The following is a 19,936-nucleotide window of genomic DNA, read 5'->3' on the forward strand; positions in this document are numbered from 1 at the left end:
TCCAAACGCTTGTCCCTGCAAGTCACTCCACTGAATTACTTCCATGCATAACGATCATACATACAAGCAAATGCTTAGAGGATCAGGACCTTCGATAAAACACCAGTTGTAACATGCCTGTGTCCAAACCCATTAAGGATGACAAGAAGCCTATGGAAATTGATCTTGCTTTATGAGTAATTCTATATTTGCATAGGTTATTTTTCCTGGACGTGATTATCAAAGAGCTAAAGCAAGCACACACAAAAGGAAAGAAAATGCCACAGCAGAGACACCTAAAATAAACCAACACTGCTATTTAAGTAGTTTGAGAGAACCCATACCAGCTGGTATTACAGAAACAGGCAAGAACTACAAAACAACAAGGGATTTATTTCTTTAAAAGGTTCCCCCCCTTCTGTTTTTGTTCCTTTTCTGCACAGAACACTATGCTGGCCCTCTGACTAGAGCATACAGCCATCATTCATGCCTTTTCTTCTGCACACAGCCCACATCCTTTCTTACTCTGAAAAGAGTTAAACCCTCTTTTTCCTCCAAAGAACAATTTTTTATTTTTCCTGACAAGGCCTTTTATACAATTAGCTAGAGAAGCCATGGCCAAAAAGAAAGAACAACACATGTAAAATCATGCCAGAAAACAGAGTAGGTAGTAACTTGTTGAGTCTATTACCAGACAAAATGTTTAAATCAATGGTGTGTTCTCATAAATCAAAAGCCATATTTAGCCTTAACTATATCCATCCCTGAGAAGTGTGGAATAGAGACAAAGCACTTAAGTAAAAAGGGTGATGCTGCTGAAATGAGGAGGGGGGGAAGCAGCTTATGAGTCAAGCACAGCACAGGATCATCACAGAGACAGGGAATTTATTTTAGAGGTCAGAATTGAGGTGCTGCAGCATTTAGTCCTGAGCCAATCACATTAACTCATACCAAGTCTGATGGTGATTTGAGGTGTTAAAGAACCATTTGAACCTAGTTAAAACCTGGACACTTATGTGGGTTGTGCAGTAGAACAAAAATCGAGCCCAGAAGAGCCAGGACTTTACGCTACATAACCAGAGACAAAAGGGTCTACTTTGCAGACCACAAAATATGTTTATTTTTCAATTACACTGGACAGATCTAAGTTACTGTAAGAGGAATAAGTTTGGAAAAGGGGAGAGCAGTAACAATGAAGCAGAGAACAGAATGTAACTCGAGAAACAGTGCAAGAATCTCATCGGATCCTTTTCTTTCTTAGCTGGGAGTGGAAGATCATTTCTTTTCACTCCTCCATCTTTGTTCATCCCCTCAACTCTTCCAGTTGAGCTGGTTTGATTCAGATTTAGGGCTCCCATTCATTCCAAGTAGATGGCTTTTCTGTAAAGCTGTTTACTAAACCCATGCTATGCTCCTGTTGACAGGATTTCACCGCTTTCCAGAAAAGTAATGGATTTCTCACATACCACAGTTTCTAAAGATCCCTTCTGCGCAGCCCTTCAGCAATGTCTCCGCAGCACAGAAACATTTAGTAGTTTTGTTAAAGCGGTGGCTCTGGCCCAAAGAAAGATACTTTGCCTGCTGTGAACTCTGTTTGGCACTCAGTTTGATTTGCAGCGGTGCGAGCAAGGCTCCTAAATGCAGGTTTCTGTTCAGCAGCCTGTGAACACACAGCAGGGAGCAGGTCACCCCCAAGAACCATCCTCAGCTCCTTGCCTGCGGGCTGTGAAGCAGCAGACTTCGGGTCTTTAGTCTATAAGGGCTTCCCTAGGGCACTGCTGAAGTTTCTCACAAGGTGGAGGTCTCCTAGCCCTAACCCTTCCATTTCACATTATTTGATTTCTTTGCAACCACCGAGTCCAGTCCTCCCAAGCAGCCATACTCTTTTTTACAAATTTCATTTGTTCGTTTAGGCAGACAGTTTTATTAGCACTGCACCCTCCATATGAAATCCAATGGTTACAGTAGAAATTGCTTCTGATTTTGCTTGCAGTCCTTTAACACATTTTCAGCACTCCCTCTGAAGCAGTCGTGTTGAAAATAAGAGTTGCTTCTTCCCGTCCTGGCATTTACACATTTTTATGAGATGCTAGGAAAGCACAATTGGATATTTTTCCCCCCTTACAAACTTTGAGACAATAATGAATAACAGACCCATTGAGTTTTGACTTGCCTCAAAACCAGGTGTTTCTGACATGTACCATGTCTCTCAAATATATTACACACTCCAATACTTTTCTTATCAAGAGCTTGGACTTTTTACAGTCTCCGCTCCTCATCAACGTGCAACAAGACTTTCAGACTTTCCTGACCACCAGTTTTTGCATAGTGCTGCCGTTTTAGTGACATGCACAGAAAGCATCAGGGCGTGTGAACTTGGTGAGTAATCTGTCACCTACATATAGTGACTAACATGCAAAGGAAGTGTCAAAGTACTATGAATATTGAAAATAAAAGCTGGGCAGATTAGAGGAAAAATAGACCAAATAGTTTTTTTCACTGAACTAAGAGAGCAATCAAACACCAGCCTGAAGTACACACTCTGTAATTTCTCATGGGTTAAAGTCTTACAGTGACTGTAGTTGTGATTCAACTTTTGGAGTCAACAAACAATGGAGATACAGGTGTAATGCCCTTGCACTCCCCAGTTCAATTTTCAGCCTAGTTGCTGACTTCTTGAACCTGTGCAGCTCCACCTTCTGCAAGTCTTGGTTTACAGCATGGTTGTGCCATTAGTGCCACACAGGTGGAGCCAAGGATTCCCACCATAAAACTCCCCTCTCTGCTTCCAGCAAAACAAACCAGCATGCAAGGCTCAAGTTTGGAGCAAGTTCTTATGTCATCTGGATTAATTTTCTTTCAGTATTGCCTTAGAACTGGCTCTAATAATGAATATGTCATTATTTCTAGGAAGTTTCAAAAAGGGAGGGCAGTTTAGCATCATTTGAACTATTATTATTGTAAAGCAAGCTCTAAATCATTCTGTGTATTTGGAAGATTCTCCTAATTCAAGAGCTGTTCACTGTTCAATGTGGGACATGCCTGATGGGACCCTCTCGAACCACAGATGAGGTGTAGTTTATCTGATGGAACAAAGATTTAGGAATATCCTTGGCTGTTCACAGAGTGCATGCTGTCTGCTCGTTTTATCCTTGTGTTTTATCATTATCAACAACTGTAAAACAAGCTTATACAAAATAGTTTGGGTTCAGTTGAATCCAAATTAACATTGTGGAATGAATGCATGAGACAACCCGCTGTGATGGTTCTGAGTAGAATGCTGCCAAGAAGTGAATGGAGAATGAAAACTGAGATTCATTACATTTTAAATGGACTTGTGACCAGGAAGATCAATGACTGCATTTTTCTGTGCAGATTTACAGGCCAAATGAATCCCTGGCTTAACCTCTGAACTCAGAGGGTTTCATAAAGAGAGGAATTTGTCTATAAGGGTCATGCATGTGCATGCTTTCCAGGCATTACAAGATCGAAGTTGTAGTCATTTAAACCTAGAAGAGAAAGAGGAGGTCGGGTTGTAAAATGAGACTTAAGAATACTGTTCTTTGGCCATCAGACAACAATTGATATGCTAAACAACAGTAGACAAGAAAAGATAAGGTCCAGAAAGAAGAAAACAGATGTCCCTGAGGAATTAGCACAACTGAAACGGGAGGTATCTGTCTGCTCTCGGGTCACTGATGACCATGGGAACTCACATTCTGCATTACCCTCAACTGAAGACCCAGTCCCCAGACAGCTGACTGGTTAATAAATGGCTGACACTTTCCTTCCACTTGTGTGAAAAGAATGGCATTACCTTCTCTTCACCTTATTTTTCAACTTAAGCACTTGCTGTAGGGGCTACAAAAAGATGAGTTGAGCCACATCATCCCAAACAGCCACACCAGCTGTGAGCAGAATCACACAAAATGAAAATTATAAACAAACTGGAACCCACTTCCAAATGTGAGAATTTGACAGAATTTCTACAGCACTCACTTATACTCATCATAGATGTTCAAATTGTAAATATTTCTATCTCCAAGAGCCTTAAATGATTTAAAAATGAAAAGCTAATACAAATACCAAATGTAACACTAATAAATACTGAAAGCTGGCACTGATATCACAGTCAGTGGGTGGTAGACTCCAAACTGATTCTTCACCCGCAGTGCATATTGCCTTTCCTTCCTCCCAGCTGGCATTAGTAAAGCAGCAATGGCCTTAATATCAGATTTTGAGAGATCTGTTGCTGTAAGCCAGACCTGAAGCAGCATTTAAAACAAGGTTGCATTTAACAAAGTTGAGCTATTTTCTGGCTGTTTGTAAAAAGTGAAACATGATCTAATGTTAAATAAACACAATGATGCAGGGTTTTGAGGCCAAAATACCATCATAACTGGATTTTTTTTTTTAATACACTAACAATGACATCCCTTTGTTCACATAGAATGGCTTCTGGAAATGCAGTGACCAAAGTTTTGCATCTTTTTCCATATAGAAGTTGTAATTATTGACCATGCAAGTCAGAGCTTAGAATTACAGATTAATGTTTATTCTTTTGTAATTTGTATTTTATTAATACTAGCTAGGGATCCAAACCGTACACGTGGTACTATAGAAACATAACTTACGCTCTGTTCCAAAGACCTCAGTTTAAAATTGAGTCTACTACTTAACAGTAGCCTAAGGAAATCCCTTAAGGTACCAGTTGTTTTTTAAAAATGAAAGCAATTTTTATTAATCACATTGACCTTGCTGAGCTATTTTCTTCTCGAGGAAAATTTCATTTCAATTAAAGGAAACATTACTATTGTATTTGAAAGTAAAACAAGGATTTTTCTGCAGTGGTATAATTTTTTTGTGGAACAGAACATCTTCCTGATATTTCCAAATAAACAGAAAATCTTACTGATAAAATCCAAAAAGCTACAAAAATGAAAGAAGTAAGAGTCTTATAAATGTAATAACTACAGTCCATAGACCATTTATATTGACATCTTTTAATTTCTTTCTGAAAGTTCTGAAAGCAGCCTGCATTATCCATAACATCCAAGAAACCTTATTATAAAGCCCTTCATCCCTCCTCCCCAGCTTCTATCACCACCAAATTGTGCAATTACAGTGGGAATTTTTGAGGGTGAAGAACCTCAAACAGAAATATAATCTGGAATTTGTAAATCAAAATCTATTTAAATAGACGTGTCTTTTTAAAAGGAGCTGGATGTTGAAAGCAGAGACCAGATCTATAAACATATGTACTTCAACTTAAAATCTCTTGAAGTGATGTGCAGTCTTAAAAAAAGAGTTCCTTAAGGACTTTCAATGTTTGATGGGCCATCGGACAAGAGACATAGGCTGGTAACTGTTTTAATTTATTTCCTAGACAAAAAAGCCACTGTCATAGGAAGTGATCCAGCTTTCTGTTTTTGAATAGGAGGTAAAGGAGGATATGCTTCCCCATCATCTAAGATCTTTGTCAAACAGATTTTAAAAAATCATGGATTTTAATTAGTTTTCTATCTTCTGTTTCTCACACAGGCATATCGTAGGCAAGTTTCCCGACTATCCTAGTGAAGAGGCAGGAGGTTCAATGACTGTTTTTGATTCTCAAAAAACTGCAGAGCAGGTACTGTCAACTCCTCTAATGTAAAAGGTTAATGGAATTGGGGATGGAATCTCCACAAAACATCTGTTTGTGTAGTTAATTTTTCATAACCCTGGCCTCTAACAATAAGCCTCCTGGAGTGCTAAAGAGCTTTTTGCTGCAAGTGAAAGGATAGTTTTCTTCCAGGGTACACCACAAAACTCACATACCAAGATTTGTTCCCTTGCAAGATGTGCAGGCACTCAAGGCAGAAGGTGCTCAGGTATGCAGCTTACACATAGGTAAATATCTGAGTCTGAGGGAGCTACGAGGAAGGGGCTCTGCTACAAACAGTTGCTCTCCTGTTGCAAAATCCATTTGCTTAGACTGGTGCCAGCTACTAGTAGAAATATATATTAAACAGTTTAAAGCACCTTTGTTTGAAAACGGCCTCCAAAACTATCCCAGAGGCTGAAATCTGTTCCCGTGTGATTGCATTCAGTATCAGCAATGTCTAGCAATAATTGTTAATAAGCATAGAAGAGTTCCTTATGCAGTCAGACCTAAGCCTTGATTTACTGCCAACGGTCATTAGCAAGCTTGAACATTCAGGTGAAGGAAGTATCTTAGTTTATCTTACATACTGTTGTAGTGAACTCAGTTGTTTTGTCAGATAAAACCCCTCTTCTGAGTTCTCTTGCTAATAGAAGTGACTGATAATCTCTTCCTCTGATCATCTGGGTGTCACACAGAGAAAGTGATTAAGACCAGTTGAGACAGTGGTTGGCACTCAGAGCCATTTCCACCCACCAGAATGATCTTAGCAGGATGATGAGTCTTCTGAAGGAAGTTATAAACAGGAAACTCTGCACACAGGAGCAGGATTTGGCCCCCGAGTGAACCAGGCGTGGTGGCTACTTGTGGGCTAAGAAAATTAAACAGTCAAAACTAAAACTCCCCCGTTGAGACAGACCACTGTCTTCATCAGCTGCCTGCAATGGATCATCTATTATAAAACAGGTGTGGTAAAACAATATTTTGGATTCAGTCCTTTCTGATAATCATGGGGAAAAGCCTGGGGCAGTCGCTATGGTTTGAAGAGATGTAAAGAGACTAGCCCAGCATAAAACTCAGTACTCTATCCATTAGTTACTTTGCTTACAAAACTAAGCAAGAAAACTGCTGCAAATGGCTCTCCATGCCTCACTAAAACTGAGCTCAGGGCATGCTCCTGGTTTTAGCCAAGTTCAGAGTGTGCTAAGGTCAACCTGCTGGCCTCTGTGTCTAAGCCACTCTATTGTTCAGTCCCAGCCAGAGTGAAGGAGACCTGTTGGTTAAGTTTTCAGCTTCTAAAGTAGAAACACATGCCAGAGGCAAGAAGGCTTTGCTGGCTGCTCCAAGCAGCAGCGGAGCCACCTGTCAAGCGTGAATTATTGCCGGAGAAGGCTTTAGGGAACGTGATAATAATTATACCTGCTATCAGCAAGGATAAACACAATTCAGGAAGAAAATATTACAAGAAATTATACTGACCAAAACTGGATATGGTATTAGATTCTGGAGTGATATATTCTTCCAACTTTGAATTCCCACCTTCAGCTGTTTTACTGTCTTTCCTGGGCACCTGCTTTTTCTTTGCTTAAAAAAAAGATAAAGGAAGACGAGAGTCTAGAGAGATTGTTTAACTGCCTGCTTCCCCTGCATAAAATAAAAATATCTGGAAGAAAAACCTACATATATTTCTCCAAATTTTCACTAGTGACTACTTAATTTTCAAATATTTTCAGGCCCATTTATTCCTCCCTTTTTAGCCAGCACAACCAAGAGCAGAATGTTACATAACCTTAACAAATACCCAGAAAGCAGTTGGCAAAAGAAAGTGCAGTACGGTCATGATTTTACCTGAATGTCAGACAAGTAAAACATTTTTTGTTCAACTGAGTCAGCTGCATATTAAAAATCCCTAAGGCAACTGGTTTTGTTCCACACTGGTCTACTGGGCAACATAGTAAATGAAATCCTGGCCCTATTGAAGTTAATGGGAGTTTTGTCCTTGACTTCAGGGAAGACAAGATTTCACCTCTTGTATATATTAGCTTCTGTGAATGGGTTGGTTACTCCCAAGTTAAACTCCATGAAAAATCAAGACCGAACTGTATTTAAAAAGTGAGCATTTTATAAGACTTGGTAAAGACACTTTGGGGAAAATAAAATACAAATTAATCACTTCACGAACCATTGCTGCATTATTATACATTCTATATTTCTTTATCCTTTGACAACTCCGACCTTACTTGACTTTGTAATGTAGCTGGCCTTCTGCACAAGCTCCTTTCATGACATTTTACGAATACCTTTCAAAAAGACATGCTAAAGAGATCCCAATGCAAAGTAATTGGTAGTTTAGTCAGAAAAATATATACTGTCTTCTTGAATGAAAAGCAGCTTTTCTCTACTTTCCATACTTTCAAGAGAAATTTAAGATTCTGAGACATCAGTGTAATCTCCCAGCATCTGTTCCAGATGTCTAACCCTAATGGCTTTTATGTTTTGCTCCAAAGAAAATCATCAGATGTGACAATTTTTAGCTTTGCCCTTATACTGCTGCCAACAAAATTATGATCTCTTCCTGTAGTTCATTAAGTCTCATCACCATGAAAACAAGCCAAGAGAGTTGCCATTTAGTAGGCACATCCCCCACTTTCTCAACTCCCCCTCATTTTCAATATTAAATAACTTATCAGAAAAAAAGATGCTTACTTACGAAAATTTTGGTTGTAAATTCAATTGCTGCCTGGAGGACAAAGTCATTTCCACATTACGGTAATCACAGTATCTGACCCAGCAGCATCTAGAGAAGGGATGAGAAAATGTATGTGTGAGCTGCTGTGCAAACACATACTGATCCTCACTTGGCACTCCATGCGATACTATGCTGCTAATTAGTATTCATTATTACCAACAGCTAAAGATCCCCATGAATCCCAGTAATCATTTTGATTGTAAGTGGCAGTACACAAGATCCCCAGTAGTAAGTTAATATTTAATTAGTAACTCTGACTATTTCTCAGGTAGGGATAAGTAAAATGCTATTAGGAAATCAAATACTGCAATATTCACACACACCCCCAAACATAATATCTCACTTTTACCAAATTAATGTATCACAAGTAGCTTTGAAGTGTCAGAGAAGGACTCAAGAGGTTCTGTGGGATTGTACTTTTTTGTATCCAGCATTTTGCAAATATACCAGGTGTCCTTTTCAATAGAAGTAGATGCCCACAGTTATGCTCACCTTTATTTCCACTGTTCCACTCTGTTCTGGATGCTCCTTTTAGAAATTAGAAGGCTGGATTTTCACAAGTGCTAAACACATAGTGGCATCAGCTGAAGCTGGGCACCTCAAAACCTTAAAATATTTTTATTGTTTCAAGGTAACCATGCAGGAGAGCAGTAATGATATTCAGTCTCTGTTAAACTGCACAACTGGCATTCACCTCCAGACAGCGATTCACTGCAATGAAGCCATTCAGACTCCTGGTCCAGCAGCTCTTCATTGCCTATGATCATCATCTCTGTTGGCTGAAATCAGTAGTCTAGCTTGTATACCTACAGCTTTTCACCTCTACCACCCACCTTCCTCTCAAAAAAAAAAAAAAAACAAACAAAAAAAAGCCCCACAAAAATGAAAGAAAACAACCCCCACAAAACACACACACCCCCCCCTACATCAAGCAAAGCTAACAAATTTTTCAAAACATATTCCATGGAGACTGAAATTTTGAAGTTTTTCCGGAAAAATGAACAGAAGAGTGAGGGAATTTAACTGATGAGCAACATTTGAGTGACATCTGCCAGGTGGATAAAAAAAATCCCCATAAACTTAGCATATGGACTGAAATGCATGACTGTCTGTTAAAGCTAAACCATGAGATTTTGTAAGATCCCATAAAGCTATGAAATCGCACCCAATATTTTGAATTAATTTCTGCAAGAAACAGATCACTGAGGTTGTTTTTAACAGTTTAAGCTTTGCTTGCAGGTGCACACCCAAAAGCAAACGATGCTCAGAAATGCCTTGCCAGGACAATGCTACGTTATTAAAAGCTGAACAAAAGGATTTGCCTGTGAGGAAATGAGTGGAGAACACCAACCCTCACCTTGCTAGACAGGACAGAGTTCCAGACCACCGTGATGAAAATAACATCTCCAACTGACAAAAAATAATACCTTATGAGCATAATCAGCTTGTAGAAAGAGCTGTGACAAAGTGTCCTCAAGCCAGGGGGACAGGACAGGGGAAGCACATTTACAGAATACTGCATGTTACATACAAGAGATAAAAGTGGGCGGTCCCATGTTTGGCACGTTGTTCTGGGACACAGGGATGGCATCTCTTCCCATCTTAAACACTCCCATTTTCTTGAAAATGAAACATTTAAATTCCAAAATAGCTTCTTCCTGAAGAGTTAATATGCAAAGAGAATATTTTTTCTCTTCAGGAATGCTAGACTATGTGTGTATAAAGTGTTACTATTCAAAACAGCTTTAGAGCCAGGCTCTGAGGCCAGCTTTCACCTGCCACCACTGGAGATCCAGAGTTCCCAAACTCCATCCCTGCTTTTCATTTATGCCCACAGCACTAAAAGCTATGGTCTTTTTCAAGGGGTGAGGGAAGGGCTTTTTCCTCGAGGAAGAACATTTACCTCACATATCAGCTTGCCTGAGCCAAAGCCAAGCTTTCTATGGCTAAGGATGCCAGAACATAAGTGGCAGCTGGGGATTTTTGCATACTTGGCTCATATAAACCAGCATTATGCATTTCCATTCACAGACTGCACTCTGTTTTAGTGCCCCTTTCCTGAAAAAAAAAGGGGATTTGGACTGCAAGAGTTTGGAAACACACTTTAACTGATGTATGAATAAGAAAAGTCAGTTTTACTTTTGTGGGATATCAGTTTAGAGGAAAATGTCTTTTCAGCTTTGGAAGAAAATGTTATTGAGAAGAGTCATTGCTAGCACAACAGGAGTCCTACATTGATACTAAGGAAAAAAAAGGAGGCCAAAATTCATCTGCTTTTACTGGTGCACATTCCCTTCCTCAATATTAAGAGTTTTCTAAGTGCTTTCAGCATCATTTCAAAGAGAGGCAACCTAGCAAAGAAAAGGGCAATCGAAAATAATTTAAGACGACATCTGGTTTTATATCTACTATGAAGTTTTCTTCAGGGGAAAAAACTGCATTATAATGTGGGTGAATTGCTTAATATCTCAAACTAACCTTTGCTTGCCCTTCCCTTTCTTTCCTCCTCTTTTGTCAGATTCTTCAGGCATCTTCTTGTAGCTGGAAGGGAAATTGTTCTGTATAGAAGAGTACAAGCCATTCAAGTTTAGATACACAGCCAGCTTCACCCCAGCTCCCAGGCCTCTATAATTATGGAGCTGCTTAGAGCAGAGGTGAAAACAGAGCTGGAAAAGCTGGACCAAAGGGCTACAGAGGAGAGGGTGTATCTGAAATGGAAAAGGAAAAATTGTATCTGCTCTGACATTCCCTTTTGGAAAGCAGAGAGCCACTTCAGAAAAGTCAGGCTCTGCATGCTGACGGCATTGCCAGCTGCGTGGTTTTGGAGCATTTCACCAAAATTACTTGGCATCTCAGACTATGTGTACATCACTGAGACATGCAGGACAGACTGTACAGGTGTCACATGGATGCACACAACCTCTGTCCACAGGCACTATGCACATTTCTAGACATGGCTTCTTGCGATACTGTGCATTTCGGTCAGTGCTGACTGCAAGCACCATTTTTCTGTTCCCTAGAAGAGCAGTTAGTTCAAGACTTAGCGCCATAGCTCATACTGCTGTTCTGAAAACAGCAAACACAAACTTTTTTTCTTGCCACCTTACAAAACAGATGAAGACAAAACAGAGGTATAAGGGCAGTCCAACAATTCAGTCCCATTATTGCAGGTCCATGAGAACAGAAGCTCTATACAACCCCTTTAGTATAATTCAACTGTATAAAAACATGAAAGCGAATCTTTCCAATCAGAGTCTAGATGTACTTAAAATATCACCAGTGGAACTCAAACACTGGTTAAAATTAAAACCTTTTGTCAATTGCATGTGTGCTTACAAGTATCCTGCTGGATAAACCCAGCCCCGAGATGCTGGAAATGGTTATGGTTACCCTTCGGTAGGCAGTCACAGCAGAGGGTGGTGGTGACAAGGCTAGATTTCGGGCAGAGTACTGGCACTAGAATAAAGGGTACATTTTGACTAGCTCTGTTGGTTTTGGATACAACAGGCCTGCTGGGACACTAAAAACCTATTTTGAACTCTAGTCAATGGGTTAATCTATCCTAGGGAATGAAATGCTTGACTGCTTATCACCGCAAGATATGACTGAATGGTGCTTGGGGTTTCAATTACCATATTTAATTAAATGTAAGATACTGAAATGCTTGAGGAAGTCCACTAATGAAATTTCACTGACTGCAAAGCATAGCCCTTGTCATTGTCCCCTTCCACTGTCCAATCTTCAATGCATTAAAAGGTATTCTTTAGAAAACAAATATTTTTACTGTTACAGGAAACTTGTCTTACAATTGAAACTCTCTCATTTTCTACAGTTTCATGGTACCACCAATATTAATGGTCCTTTAATAAACTTCAACTGCCACAGATTTTCTGATTTACACCTATCAGTAAGTGATCTTAGAATTCCTTTCAGGGACAAGAGAACACAATGAAAGGTGCCTGGGAACAAGAGAACGGTAGAAAAAGTGAATTTAACTCTCTGCCTTTTTCAGATAATAAAGTATAAATGGCCAGGAACTAAAGTTGTGCAAATTGAAATAGCTGTACCCAGTTACCAGCTGCAGGGATAAAGAAGCTGAGCTATCCATGTATATCTGTCAGAGTTTGTCACAATATCTCTATTAAATCTCCCTCACCCACTAGAACAATTTCAGTCTTTAGCCACATATTGAAATTAGACATGCCTCAGGGCAATCTCTCAAAAACCTATATCTGTAAAATCAATCTGCCTTAGAAATGCTAAGACAAATTCATAATCTGAGTCCAAGTCCAGAGGGAACTTTAAGTTGTATGTCATTAGGATATTGTGCTTCTGGGTGATTTCAGGAATTGGTCTTATTCCATGAAAGCCCTGACAGTTTGGGACATCAAAATAACCTTTTTTTCCAATAGCATATTAGGATAGTTGGCTGAAGTTTGCAGGTGTGAGTACCCTCAGCATAAATTAAAAGGACTTCTCTGTAATGGTTAGCCACTCTGGAGGTACCAAGCAATATACTGGATATTGGGATGCCCTAGTGTTAGAAAGCTGAAAGCAAGAGAGTAGAAATACACACTGTTTCATAACTCTTACGTGTCTAACACCTTGTATGTGAAAACCTTTGACTTTCTTCACATTCCTTTCTGTCTCTTTCAGATCGCTGAGGAACTGGCTGCCCAGAGGGAGATGGCTTTGCAGAAGAAAGACCAAAAAGGGAAAAAAGAAAACGAATCCAAAAAAAAGAAAGAAAAAGAGAAAGCTGGAAAGAAAGTAAGACTTCCTGGAGTAAAAACAGCAGTTGGTGAAAATAGAGCCAAAGTCCAGCCTTTTCAGCCATGTGTGGGCAAGAGACTGTAAGTTTATGTTAGACTGGTCACCAAAGTTTCAGGTTTGTGTTCAAAAGACCGGGGAACTACCTGAGGCCAGTCCTTCTCAGCCTGTCCATCACCTTGACGGTTCTGGGAAACCGAATTTTACCATTTGGGAACAGCTGTTTTCATGGCCAGGACTCAGCTCAGCAGGAAGAGCTGGTGTAGGTAGACAGACTAACAGACACAGGTGAGGGGAAAGATACATTTGAGGGCTCTGGCATTGTTGCTAAGACAGCGTGCATATGGTTTTCAAAGCACGGGTGCCTTTTTTGGTGGAGGTAACAAAGCAGCACCCAGCTATCTAACCAAGCATTGCCACTTTTAATGTAGGGTAGTACAGGGAAGTTAGTTACTGCCACTGCCTTGCACAGCTGGGAAACAAGAACCTCAGTCTCACTCAGATACCCAACTCCATGCTTGTGAGGGTTTCAAACTCATTTATAAGTACAGTTCCATACTGGCCCGTTTCGTCTTTCATACTGCAAACCTGTATTTTGTAAGCCAGTAAATAGCAGTCATACATTTTCAGTTCACATTCTTAGGATATGAACTCTGTTTTTGCTTCAAGTCAAAGGGCACCGCTTAATGGGATATTCTCCCTTAAATCTTTGATATGATAAGGGCTGGTTTCACAGAAGGAATGCTTCCAATTTATTTCAGGAGCAACTCCACTGAGGAAAACACCTGTGAAACTGTGCAGTGACCAGAGGGTATCTTCGAAAGAGAGCTATGCAACAAAAACTGCAGGCTTTCGCTGAAGCAGCAACTTTTGTTTCTCATTTACTTTATAGTATAAACAACCCCAACCATTCTTTGAAACAAAGTTGAAACAACATATATTTTTTTAATAAGGGTCATTAATCTCTCTCCAAGAATGTGGAGGAGCAGGGTGAGATTTTTGGGGCAAAGCTTACCCTTCACTGCAAGTTTTACACAAATTAATTTTAAGTCCTAACCCTAGAACAACCATATAGCAGAAAAGATGCTTTTCTTGGACAACATCTATTAATCTGGCCAAAGCTCTTATAATACCTAGACAGGAACTTAAACTATATTAATTTAGGAAGCATCAGCCTATCTAATTGGGAGGTAGATATCCAAGTGTAAACTTGGATAGTGCTTGTAACTTGGATAGCATCTTTGCTGGATGAAAACACTGTTTCGGACATACAAAACAAGGTTTGAGGCTTTTGGGGGTGTCTTTTTTCCCTTGGTAAATGAAGATGCACAGCAGGCTGAAGAAGCAGCATGAATAAAGGTGTTTTCCAAGCTCTTTAAGCCTGACCTTGCATTGCCAACTAGGGAAGGTGATGACTGCTCCTGTGAAAACAGAATTTTTTCAAGTTCTGATCATGTGTCTTCACATGGTTGTTTGCCATCAGGGTGACACTATCACAAAGTGCACTGTCACATTATCACAGTGTTAGTGAAAGCATCATATTGCAAAAGCAGTGGAAGGTGGTACCACTTTGTGGTATCTTAGTGGCAGAGCAGACCCAGCCTGAGGGAGCAAAGGAGAAATGAGAGTGTAATGCCTGCAAAACTAAGGCAAATAGTAATTATACCAAGCTGTTTGTTGCCCGTAAGACTTCTGGTGACTTGTGTTAGTGCTGAGTTCAGCTCTGTGGGATCACTTCATGCTGTGACCCCTTAAATGAGCACATGCACTGAAGAAGTCCATGAGAAAGATCAGATAAAAACACATGTACGAAGGCAATTGCTTAGAAAAGCTTTTGGAATTAGAGTCTTTACAGAACATTGTCATTCACAGAACCCTGTAGCATCTCAAGCAGACCAGGTCTTTTGGGGAGGATTCACAAGGGTGTCCTCTAATGGCTTTGCCCTTGTCCTCACTCATTCGCAGCTCAGCTGGCCCAGAACAAACACCCACGATGTCTTTGGTCTCACACAAGCACAAAACAGGTTGTTCCAGACACTCCAGTCTAAGTCAAAGTAAGATGTTAATGTTCAAGCACACTAAAAACACCAAACCCAACCCAGGCTTTTGAAACTGGATGGCAAGTCACTTATCTGCTTAAAAATGTGGCTTTCACTGGATAAATTTGATTCCTTGTTGTTTTTGCATGTCACTAGATAAGAACCAACAATACCAAATACGAATCTCAATCCCCTCAGTCTCAGCAAGATTGTTTTGAAACGGGGTGAAATAACAATATAGAGCTCTGGGGCTTTATAACTTTATGCCATTCTCATCTCTTCAGCCATCACAAGTCCTGTCAAGTAAAATTCTGAGCCATTATATCAGGTTCTCTATGGTTCATTGAGAAAGAACAAAGGGAATATTCTCTCCAAGGTTATAATGCTGACAGGGGAAAAAAAAAAATAGTATCTAAGACCAGCTGAAAAGTATTTGGAAAAGTTCTAACAGCAGGACTCTTATTAAAATAAGTATAGGCTATAAGTCATAGCGATGCAGGCAGAAAAAAGCCCTGCTCCTAACTTCAGTTCTTAAAGAAAACAAGAGTTTGATCCCAGAAGGAGATTTAAAAATTTCTGAGAAGCCAGATAGCAATCTTTTAAAAAGGCATATTTGATATCAAAGTAACTTCATCTTCTTTCCTCTGTAAGGTGTTGATTTGATTTCCCATTGGGCCCCTAAGGAAAAATAAAAAAGTCTTTAGCACTATATGATCCCTCATTTTAATAGCAGAACACGTTAGACCAGTCTAGGCTGCTTCTCCCAGCAATGCGCTGCAACCTGTCTCACCAGACGGGAGCAAGGCTGCTCATCCCCAAGTTTCATCCAGAAACATTTAAGAGTGACATATATTCTGTCCTTAGCAAATTGCCTGTTAGCAAAAGCACACAATTGAGCCAGTTCAAAATTTTCCCTGCTGTTGAATGAGAATCATCTACTGTGAGATAGGCTTTAGAAAACTTCAAATATATTCAAACTGTTATTTCCATATTTCTGCTTAGGTTGAAATGTATATTGTTGGTTCAAGGTGCCTTGGTGCACTTAATACAGAACAAGCATGGAATCAATCAGCTGAACACAGAAAAATACATCAACTGACTTCAAAGGAAAAGAAGTTCTTTATATTACATTGACTCTTACACTGTTAATTAGAGGCAAGAAGGAATACAGAACAGGATTCTACAGCTGTCCTTTAGATACACAATGGTTTTGATTAAAATCAATGAAACTGACACAACAATATTATTTACATCAGTGTATAAAAATCACTGAAGCTAGTAATTAAAATGATTTGCTAACTTATTTGTAACAACAAAAGAAACATTAATGTGTCTTATGCTATTAAGAGGATAAAAATGGATAGCCCAATTTTAGGCTGTTCCAGGGTGGGGTGGGTTTGGGTTATTTTTTTTCCTTTTTTATTTTTAAATATTCTGCAGTTATCAGTATTTTCCTTCTAGAACATAATTTAATCATTTTCTATAGAATATTATGGGAGAGTGTTAAAAGGAATATATTCTGCCTACTGCAAAAGAACCAAGGATGAATCTCAAAATGCCACACTGCAAAAACTGAGAATACACTAGGGAAACTAGGAATTTGAGCTCTGGGTGTGAAGTCCTCAAACACTTGGTTATGCTTTACCAAAACAGTTCTTGATGTTTAGTGAAGAAACTCCTGAATCTTTCAAATATATCTACAAAGCATGGGGTAGAAGTGATAAATATATTTACATTTTGCATGTCCTTCTGGGCCCAAACTTTAATTACTGTTATAACATTTTAAAATAGATACTCCATAGTTCTCGTGACCTGGCTGAAACTGTATCTGCTGATAGCAGCTGTACAATGGCACCTAATTACAGAGGCATATTTAGGGGGGTTGTTTCATTTTAAGTTATTCCAAGAGCTGCACTTTATACCTTACTGATATCCAGTGGCTCACAGACTACACATCGGTCAGCAAAGCCTGATTCAACTTGTACTGTCTCAGAAATCCACATTCACCTCCTCCCCAAACAGTGATCTAATTTCCCACAAATAAGTATTACCTTACTAGCATTTTGATTGAGGACTTCTGACTGATGCAAAATGAAGAAACTTCCATCAGTTTCTGACAAGTTTTTTCCATCAGAAATACTGGTTCAATGAAATTCAACTATTTCAGAAACATGTCAATGTCATTTACTTTAGACAAGAAAATGTCTAAATGTTTTGATAAAGCTGAAACAAATTATTTTAGTTTGCAAGTTACACCAAGATCATTATTTTTCTTTCTGATTACAGATTAAAATGAGGTTTCAATATCTTGGAATTACCCACAAGTTGGGAATTCCTTTTGGGAGGGGGGGAGCAACCACAGTGCAAGAGTAACTGAAAAAATAGCAAGGTAATGTATGGGTTGCAAGTCTCCTACCTATATTACGTGTTCAAGAAAGCCTAAGTTTAATTCTTGTAACTTCCACAGTTCAAATGATGAACCAAATCACCTTCTCTTCAACCCAAGGTGATAAAACTTCCTTACAGCCTACCAGAAAGATTTTACTTGTCAAACAATGCAGTCTTATTTCTCAAATTAAAACAAAACTTTAAAAACACAATGAAAATTATGCCACTTCCATACTTGCAAAGTTGCTATGTATTAATATTCTGATTTTTTTCTTTTCACAACACTTCCCCTCCCCAATCTAGGAAGAGGAAGAAGGCTGGAAAATGGGTCCCAGTAATTTCCTTTCAATAATGGAGGAGGGAAGCAGTCGATACAAAGGTCAGTATAAAAAGATAACAATTACAGCTGGAATGTTCTGCTAATTCAGCTTCATCTGAATGCCATTACTCTAAGGTCAAGCTGGGCAGCTGCCCAAACTATGCAATGTTATAGAAATGAGGACATTAGGTAAAATTATATTTAGGAAGTGAATCTTTTAATACCTCATGTCTCTCAATAATCATTGAGCTTATCATACAGGAAGGTATGTTTCTATATAAATGAAAGTGGCCAAGTTAGAACCATAGTGCTTTAATATATGTGCAGGGATTTTCTTGGATTTTCTCAAGTCAAAGTGACATCTGAATAGCAAATAATTCAAAAGCACTGTAGTGTAGAGATCAGGCTTCAACATCAATGTTTCCATGCTTCTGTAACTCTCAGTCTTCCTCTCGTTCATGAGAAGCGTCCTTGGATTCATTCACCTACAGCCTAAAGCTAGTTAATTTACTTTTGATTACGTGTTTTGATAGAAATATAATCTTTTCAAGCAGAGACATGAGAAATGCTGCTGGACAGTCAATATACTTGCTTCATGCTATGTGCAGCTTAGCAAGCATACCTTGAACATACAGCTGGGGGACTGGGTGGTGTGTTTTTTTCCCTACACACACACACACTTTGAGAAAAGCATCCAGAAATTGAGTGTTTTCAATTGAAAAGAAAAAGAGTTTTCCACGAAAAGACATCTTGGTTTTCTCCAGATTTCTTCTACTCTCTCCTCTGCACTCTATGTCTTTGTCTTTTTCCTAACTACTTGTCTTCGGTAGGCATCCTAGATGCATAAGTGAGTTATCAATTGCTTGTGCTGGGCCTGGCAGTGAGCACAGAAGCCATGCACTTGTCAGGCATGGAAAGGAGCATCTGTCCCCTGAGCTGTGAGTGAACGGCATGATAGGACTCCAAAGGTCAGAAAAGCCAAATCAAAGTCCTCTGTCACTAAAGTGTGCCCAATCAATGCTTCCAGGGGTTATTTTTGCTGTATTTCAATGGAGATGCTGTTCTCAAACAATTATTAAATATATCTTTTCTGCTCCCCACTCTGCATAGTTAGTGACTTACTAAAATTTCTCACATGTAAAAATCTCCATTATTCCCTCCTGCTAACTAATTACTGGCATCAAGTTTTCTGCCTGATTTGGTTTGACCAACAAAAAATAAGTATACACTTACGTGCTAAATACACATCAGTACAATTTTGCCTGACCTCCAACTTGCAGCAATTAGGATATTCCTAGACTTTGAGTCATAGAACAGTTTTATGGCTAAAAGGGGGGTTCTTTAGTCCCAGACTCTACTCTTGAACACTACACCATAACACCATTGAAGTCAGCAGGAGTTTTAGATAAGGATCAGATTCATCTATGCTACCTTCCCCAACCGGCCAAGAATATTTCTTGTGCTTTTCTGTGCACTCAGGACAAAATAACACCTCGCAACTGGAGACCAGCAATAGCAAGACCAATGTTTCCCATCCAGCAAGTCCCAAGAAAAATAAAGGAGTGGTATAGAGGCAAAGCAACAATAACAGGGCAGGAGGGTTTCACATTGTGACACAGGCTTGGTGCTCTGCTAATGAGCAGGTGATGCAGTAAGTGCTTTCCAGTGCTCCCACAGGGCTGCTTGCATCCCTCGCTGAGGCTTCACAGTTTAAGTCTTCAATGCAATGCTGAACTGCAAATTCACAAACATCTGTGCAAATTAACCATCCTCCAGGTAGCAGAAAAGAACATTTGGTTGAAACCTCAGGCAGAGGCTTTAAGCAGGGCTTCCCAGCATGGCAATGGATGCCAGCATTAGGGATAAAAACAGCACAGACTTCAATAGGTAGTTTAATAGGAACAGACACTCCTAAACTTCACAACTATCTCAAGTAATAACAAGGCGGGGGGTTTATGAGAGAGGGTGAGGGAGACATTTGTGACCCAGACTGTATCTGAACACCAGTATTGCAACTCCTAACCAGAAACCTGCTTTGAGCTCTGCAATAC

General features: G+C 39.5%; 1 protein-coding gene across 2 annotated transcripts in view; it reads left to right on the forward strand.

Annotated features, from left to right (window-relative positions):
- Positions 1-19,936, forward strand: part of IQCA1 (IQ motif containing with AAA domain 1) — a 106,783-nt gene that overhangs the window by 46,449 nt on the left and 40,398 nt on the right. For both annotated transcript variants that reach the window (XM_065069173.1, XM_065069172.1), the window contains exons 7-9: positions 5,521-5,608; positions 13,026-13,139; positions 17,870-17,945. In XM_065069173.1, the coding sequence (XP_064925245.1) occupies positions 5,521-5,608; positions 13,026-13,139; positions 17,870-17,945 (278 nt within the window). The remainder of the gene's footprint in view (positions 1-5,520; positions 5,609-13,025; positions 13,140-17,869; positions 17,946-19,936) is intronic.

Source organism: Columba livia, chromosome 7 (assembly GCF_036013475.1).
Source record: "Columba livia isolate bColLiv1 breed racing homer chromosome 7, bColLiv1.pat.W.v2, whole genome shotgun sequence".
Lineage (NCBI taxonomy): Eukaryota > Metazoa > Chordata > Aves > Columbiformes > Columbidae > Columba > Columba livia.